This window comes from Artemia franciscana, chromosome 20 (assembly GCF_032884065.1).
Source record: "Artemia franciscana chromosome 20, ASM3288406v1, whole genome shotgun sequence".
Classification (NCBI taxonomy): domain Eukaryota; kingdom Metazoa; phylum Arthropoda; class Branchiopoda; order Anostraca; family Artemiidae; genus Artemia; species Artemia franciscana.
Window position 1 is genome coordinate 23,758,631 of NC_088882.1, and position 7,178 is coordinate 23,765,808.

The following is a 7,178-nucleotide window of genomic DNA, read 5'->3' on the forward strand; positions in this document are numbered from 1 at the left end:
AGAAAGATATAACAACATGTATATAACATACATTTATCAACGCGGGGGTTTGCTGTCCACCAAAACCCTTTCTCTGTTGTGATAATAGTCACTTGTTTATTATTCACTTTTTGATAGGCAGTAGAGGTTTTACGCCTCATAACCTGAGGGGGGGGGGCAAAGCATACAATAGGAGTATAAAAATATAAAACGAAAGGAGTTTAATATCAGATATCATAAAAAGTAGGGGGATGAGGCCAATGGCCCCCTGCCCAGTACTAGAACTGCCGCTGTTAATAGGCACCAAAATTCGAATGGAGACTAGGAAGCAAGTAATAAGCCCTAAGTCCTGTGGTGGCGCAGTGGATTTGACCTTAGCTTGGTAATACGGGACCCAGAGATCGAATCACGCTGCAGGAATGCACTGCAGGGCCGACGCAGGGACCTTAGTGGTCAAGAAGCGTCGTTAATTCTTAAATAATAATAATAAGCCCTAACTGTAAAAAAGGTAGATAGTATAGTGCAAAAAAACGTGTTAAATGCCGTGCTATTCAACAGTTTAATTTTGATAGTATACTTTGCTGAACGTATAGTGGTTAATTTGTATAATTAAAGAAGAAATACAAGCGCCGCAAATACAAAAAGGGGCATTAGGAGACCAAAAACGTTTTCCAATTCTGAAAAAGATGGTTGAACGGACCAAGATTTAGAGTCATTGAATGATTTTACTTTGAGCAGTATATATTGCTGAATGTGAAGTGATTAATCTAATATAAAAACGGAAAATTAACGCAGGATTTTCGAATAGCCTTTCAAATTGAATAGTCCGTCTTGATTTACTTATGTTAGCTCTGTTGCGTTATTCTTCATGTTATTGGGTTGTTCTTTTTTTAATCCCTTTCTTTCTTCCAGGTTCGGTAAAGGTTTTAGCTTGGATCCCAGGCCGTTTTCGAAATATTGCAGATACGCTATTTTGATAACTTATTGGTACGGTTGCCTCATTGTAGAACGAAAGAAGTTTCACGGAGCTCTTAGCCAAAAATACTTTTAGGCATACTAGAGACAAAAAATTGTAGGTTCTCTTCTTCTTTACCCCCAAAAAGTCCACTTGAATTGCCATTCTCCTTCCGTCCCCCCAACACTTCCTGTAATTTTTAAGCTGATTCTCCGAGTGGTTTCCAAGGTATTACAGATGGTGTTTTTTTCGCGAAAAACATCTTTTTATGTATACTCGAGTCGTTTCAGGAGTGTACCGTTGAGAAACATCGAATAATGTTCTATATCACGAGCTGATTGGCTAAGAGTTCCAATCTAATAGGATTGCCAAAACCAAATGTACCCGCTTTTACTGCTAGAACTTATCGGTAGACACTAGAGAGTTTGCTTAATGCGGGGCCATTGCTGCTGGGGATTTAGGGCTATGACCTTTCGATCATCCTGAACAAAATTATTATCTCCAAATTTTGTTCCGGCACAGGGGGGGATCGGTGATGGCTACGGAGGAATCACAGGAAGAAAGAAGTGCCAAACGTTTTATCTTCCTGTCGAATGATCCCCCATCAAGAGTTCAATAGCCATCATTCGTGTATAAAATGACCGGAAAAAGAACAAAACAGCAAAGTTAACAATTCATGGGAGACAGGTCGCTCTTTACTATGTCATTGCTTTTACATTGACACTGATGACAAACGTAATCGTTTTATTGTTTAAAATATAAACTGTCAAATGAAGACGAATCCCTGTTTGAAGCTGATTAAGGAATGTAACTGTTATTTCGTTTACTCTTAACGGTAAAATCTTAGTGCGAAAACAAGTTTATGGAAGTTCAGACAGCCCGAAACCTCACAAAAATGGTGTTGGAATGAAATAATAACTCTACCTTTGGAATTGCCATAGCCGAAAACCCCTGATAGTAGAGTTGGAGTTTCCATCTTGATTAAAAATTAAAATCACTTTTCTGCAGGGAAAGCAGAGATGTGTATCTTTTTTCTTTTTTGTTTTTGTCTTCACTAATACCGGGGCACTAAAACATTACAGAATGGTGTTTAAAGACAGATTTAAAGCCACTTTTAATATATATGTGCTTTTTCTAAGTAACAGTGATAAAATTAAAACAAAACGCAAGTTTTGACAAAAACTACATCTCCATGTTCAAGATGATATGACACAAGTATATTTTAACAAGATAATATAGCACACGTAGCTTTTGAAAAGTTGTTTTTCTGGGATATGCGTTTCATATCCAGGGAATAGTTTGAGAGGAACGTGCCACACCCCCTCCGCCACCCTAGAAGGTCGGAATAGGCACAAGTTACAGGAATAGAGGAAAAACAACGAGGGAGTTCAAGTTTTTCGGTTGCACCTCCTTTTCAAACATTAATTCTGTATCCACCCCTGAAGTATGATATCCTATCTGAGTGAATCTGTTGCCGATTCCCTATGGTACATACTTTCCTAGTTTATAGTTCAGAAAAGCCGAAGCTTTTTTTATATAAAATTATTTAATGTGCCACTTCAGTATTAAAGAAAGGTGAAAATCCAAATTTATGTACTTCCTGTATGCTGACTACCGTCACTGGCACTCTAAGCAAATTATTTGAGTATGCATTACTTCCACATATTAAGGAATTTTTTAATTATAAGGCCAGCCAGTTCGGATTCAGGCACGTTGGAGTTTTCAATATGCTCACCGTCTTTTCGCTCAACTCATTAAGGAAGTTCTTTTTATTTTTATAAAATTATTTTTTATATAGTTTTTTTTATTCTCTAAGTTCTTTTTATTTTTTGAAAAGATCGGAATATCAAGAATAACTGTGGTATTCTAAAATTGTATGAAATCAGGGACATTTCTGCCGGCAAGTATTACCAGAGCTGTGTTCGAGTTTCTGCGATCATTCTGTTGTATTGTATGTAGAGTTTTAAATGCTTTTGAATAAAGCTGATGCAAAGAGGGTCAAGATTGATTATTTTTGTTATTGTAAATTTAACTCTATTTAATACAATCATTTTGGAACCAAATATTAATAGTCAGTAAGTATCTAGCTATGGGTATTATTCACTCCAGGGAAACATGAAGATCAAATTTAATTAATGATGCTAAATTCCATTTTTGTCTGAATATCCGTCTTATCCGCCTTTTTTTTTACTAAATTCTCGATATTTCCTTGTTTTTTAGCTGTTGATTTTTATTTATCGTGTACTTTGTGTTAATTATGGTTTTTTCGTTTTGATTCCTCTTTTGTCCTCTGCTCTTTTCCCTTTTATAAGTGGGCAAGTATAAATTATTAATGTGTATGCTATATTAGATGAATAAGCACATAAGATATGACAGAGCGCAGCAAATTATTTCGTGTGGAGAAATTTTGTTAAAAACTAGGTATATATTTTCTATTTTGTTTCTGTCAAATTATAGCTTTAATGGGTTCATATATTGAACTCTTCACGCTTTGCGCTTAGTTCATCCGTGCTTAAATCCACGAGTGATCGTTTTTGTTACCATCTTCCTCTTCTTGTCAATATTTTTAGAAAATACCAACAGAATAGCATATGAAATTACAGTAAAGGTGATTAAAAACACTGCAAAAAAAACTTCTTAAAGGCAAAAAAAGAATGAAGAGGTACCACAGAATTAAAATGAAAAATAGTTGATTGATTACTTTTTCGAAGGTCTTAAAGATGAATTAGCTGCATTTTGTGATGAAATGGAAATTCCCCGGCCCGTCGATGATTTCAGTGCTTTTGTATCAGAAAGGAAGGATGTACTGATTGCTTTTCGAAATTGTTCGGGCAGTCTTAACAGGTATGGTTTATAAATGCATTTACCTGTTCTTTTTCCTTTTTTAATTCTTTTGTTAGGGTACACTTCTGGGTACACTGGCTGTGTAGTATAGATCATTAAGTATATGAATGGATTCCTTTTGCCAAGATAGTGAAGTGACTTACCTCATCTGAAAATTTTTAGTTTCTGTTTTTTCTCTTCGAAATTGACAACTAAAGGGTATAATCCATCAGGTATCTCCGTCCATGTATTGTCCCTTATTTCTTCTAAAAATTATTTCATAATTTTTATTTTTATTCTTTACTTCTTAGAAGCTGGAGAAAAATCACCTGTAACATTGGAAACGCATAGAAAGCAGCATTTGATGTCACTACGCTTAGATTTGTTATTTACAAAATGAATACACTGGGACAGGGCAATGCTGTAAATCACTTTAATGCTTATGGATCATAGCCCCCCGCCCCTCCACTCCCCCCATCCTTTCTCAACCCTCCGTAGTTTGTCCCCTGATTACGGTGATTTTTCCATACCAGTTAACGAAATTACATGATTTTTTTTAGGGCATTTCATTGTTTAACACAGCCACGAATGTTAACCAGCAGATATTTAGCGGATTTTGTGCTGAAAACGCAGAATCCTGTATTTTTTCTGAAACAGCCTTTTTTTCAATGTCTCTCTTAGTGGCTTTCTTAACCATTGGACCGAAACGAGCTTTCATCGGTTGTTCGAGTATATGAGAGACCCAAGACTTTTTATTACTTTGACGGACCTTTGTTTCTAAGAACTTCAGTACAAAAGAGAGGTTAAACATCACCAATGGTGCATCACACCTTGTAGAAATCAGAGTAATTCAATTTGGAGCTATGCATTTTTAGGGACAATTAATTTTAAAAAGAAAATTCTGCTGCGTATGATCGAATAAACAAAGTTTACACTTCCTAATGATATAAGTTCCCCCAGAACTAAATATCTCTATCTCTGGCACAAAACAAGAGAATTTAAAAGCTTTTTCAGAGATTGCAGGGAATGTAGATGCCGGGTTTTAGTTTTCTGCCGTTTAGTCGGATCGTTTATCCAAGCCCTGCAAATTGTGGCAAAACCGCCCAACAATTCTAAATAGTCTGGCCACACAAACTAAAAAAGTTTGTAATGGACGAGATAGGCTGATTCTTTATGGTATCGAATCCCCTTAACAACTTAATGAAGCATAATGCCCCCTAAGGGCAACAGAGCCATGCACGTTCCTCAAAGCTTCACTCTTCGTCCCTATCAAGAATTTTCAACTTTCTTTAAATTTTTCCTTCTGACCTCTTTCCATACCATTCGGGGCGACTTACTTTTCTTGTGACCTTAAAAACTTATGGATGGCCAAAAAAGGAAAATCCTTGTCAATCCGTCATCAGAATGACTGGCGTAAATCCAAACATACTAAGCACGTATTTCGCAAATTGGTAGGCAGTTACGGTTCAATTACGATTATTTTTATCTAAAAAAACAAATAATAATAATTATTATAATAATTTATTTCTAACCCACATCATGACAAGCTATGGAATTTGTGGAGTAACACAAAAAAAAAGAAAAAAGAAAATGAAATACTCTGCAAATAAAATACACTACAAATAGAAAAAACACTACGCTACAATGAGATTAACGGAACAGACGGACCAAAGGATGATGAGGCGATAAACGATAAAAAGCTGATTCCGACAATCTTCCATGCAGGAAGGCCAACTTTATACTTATATCAGGGATATCAAACTTATGAATTATCTTACCATTGGGAGATAGAGTAAAAATGCGGAGATAAAGTAAAAATTTACAATATCTGAAATAAAAAGTCACGAATCTGATTAACATCATCATTGATGATAACATCATCTAAAAATCATTTATCATTTGATTATACTTTAATTGAAAAACGCACAGTCACTAGCAGCTATACAATAATCTGATTAATTGATTCGAATAATTTATTATTATTATTAATAATTATTATTAATTTTTATTAATATTATTATTATTAATACATTATTAATATATAAATATTAATATATTATTAATAATTATTATATATTCATAATTATTAAGTTAATAATTCGATTAATTGAGCGTATCCCTTTTTATAGGCATTCTACTGGTAATTGACAAAATACTATATGTTATATCTATAAAAAAAAAATAAAAAAAAAAAAAAAAAAAAAAAAAAAAAAATGTTGGTCAACCTGTCTGAGACTCTTGACAAGTGTAACTTGTTAAAATATAACAAACCGTGTATTAGTCCAATAAAAGAGGCACCCACATACTAGCGCCGCTTACCAAAGCCAAATTAATCAAACATTTGGAAAACAATAGATTATATCACTATATTAGCTCTATGACTATTTACCTTGGTTCTACTGCCCTAGCAATGATGCATGGACGGATAATAGATTAGACATATCTGTGCCATTAAGAGAGTGTGTTGTGCCATTAAGAGGATTACCATCACCTAATATTGCCTCTTTGAGGGAAAATGTTTCTAAATTATCACGCTGCTTTGTTGGTGCATGCTGCAATGTATTCTAATTGTCTACTTTACTTTAAAATAGCCAGTCTAATTAAGTTAATAGTTTATGTCTGGTGTAATTAACACATTAATTACAAGAAGCAGGCAATTACGGTTCTATTACGATTATTTTTATCTAAGAAAGTTGATTAGCATTTGATTGTAATTCAAATGAAAAACGCACAGTTGCTTTCAAGTATTTGATTAATTGAGCGTATCCCTTGTTGTAGGCATTCTAGTGGTAAGTCAGAAAATACTATATGTCACATTGTAAAAAAAAAAAAAATTATTTATTGTGTCATGAGGAGGACTAACGTCACCAAACTTTATGTCTTTGAAGGAAAACGCTCATGTTTCCAAAATTTAACACATCATGTTGCTCTATTGATGCATGTCGCAATGAAGTCTAATTTTCTACTTTACTTTAGGATAACCAGTCTAATTGACCGAGCAACCCGTCTGCTAAACACTAAGAAACTATACAGTGGTTTGGATTCGACCGGCTAGCTAATTTAATGCCATTTAGTCAAGTGACCTGTACTTCTACTTTTTTTTTTATTATTAATTTTTTTTTTTATTGTATTTTTTTTTATTAAAGCAGTGCTGCAGTAAACACAGGCTTTTTGCAAAAGCCCAAGCTTCTTTTCTTTTCTGTATAATTAAATTTGACTGTATATATTTTCTATTGCACATTGGCATGCATAAAATACTCAATTTCCAAGTTGAAGCCGTTTGGGCTAGCATATATCCCTCCTCTAGGGCATAATCGACATAAAACATTATTGACGTATTGCCTGGCTGGTCCTGTCATATTAATCCAGATAATTAGTATATCCTGCAAGGGCAACTTTCAGTCGAGATAATGTAAAAATC

At 34.4% G+C, this 7,178-nt stretch overlaps 1 protein-coding gene across 2 annotated transcripts in view; it reads left to right on the plus strand.

The window, feature by feature from the left end:
• The window catches only part of LOC136039932 (uncharacterized), a 67,569-nt gene extending 60,651 nt beyond the window's left edge, over positions 1-6,918 (plus strand). For both annotated transcript variants that reach the window (XM_065723925.1, XM_065723926.1), the window contains 2 exons: positions 3,646-3,778; positions 6,734-6,918. In XM_065723925.1, the coding sequence (XP_065579997.1) occupies positions 3,646-3,778; positions 6,734-6,812 (212 nt within the window). In that variant the 3' untranslated portion in view covers positions 6,813-6,918. The remainder of the gene's footprint in view (positions 1-3,645; positions 3,779-6,733) is intronic.
• Positions 6,919-7,178: the final 260 nt, after the last annotated feature.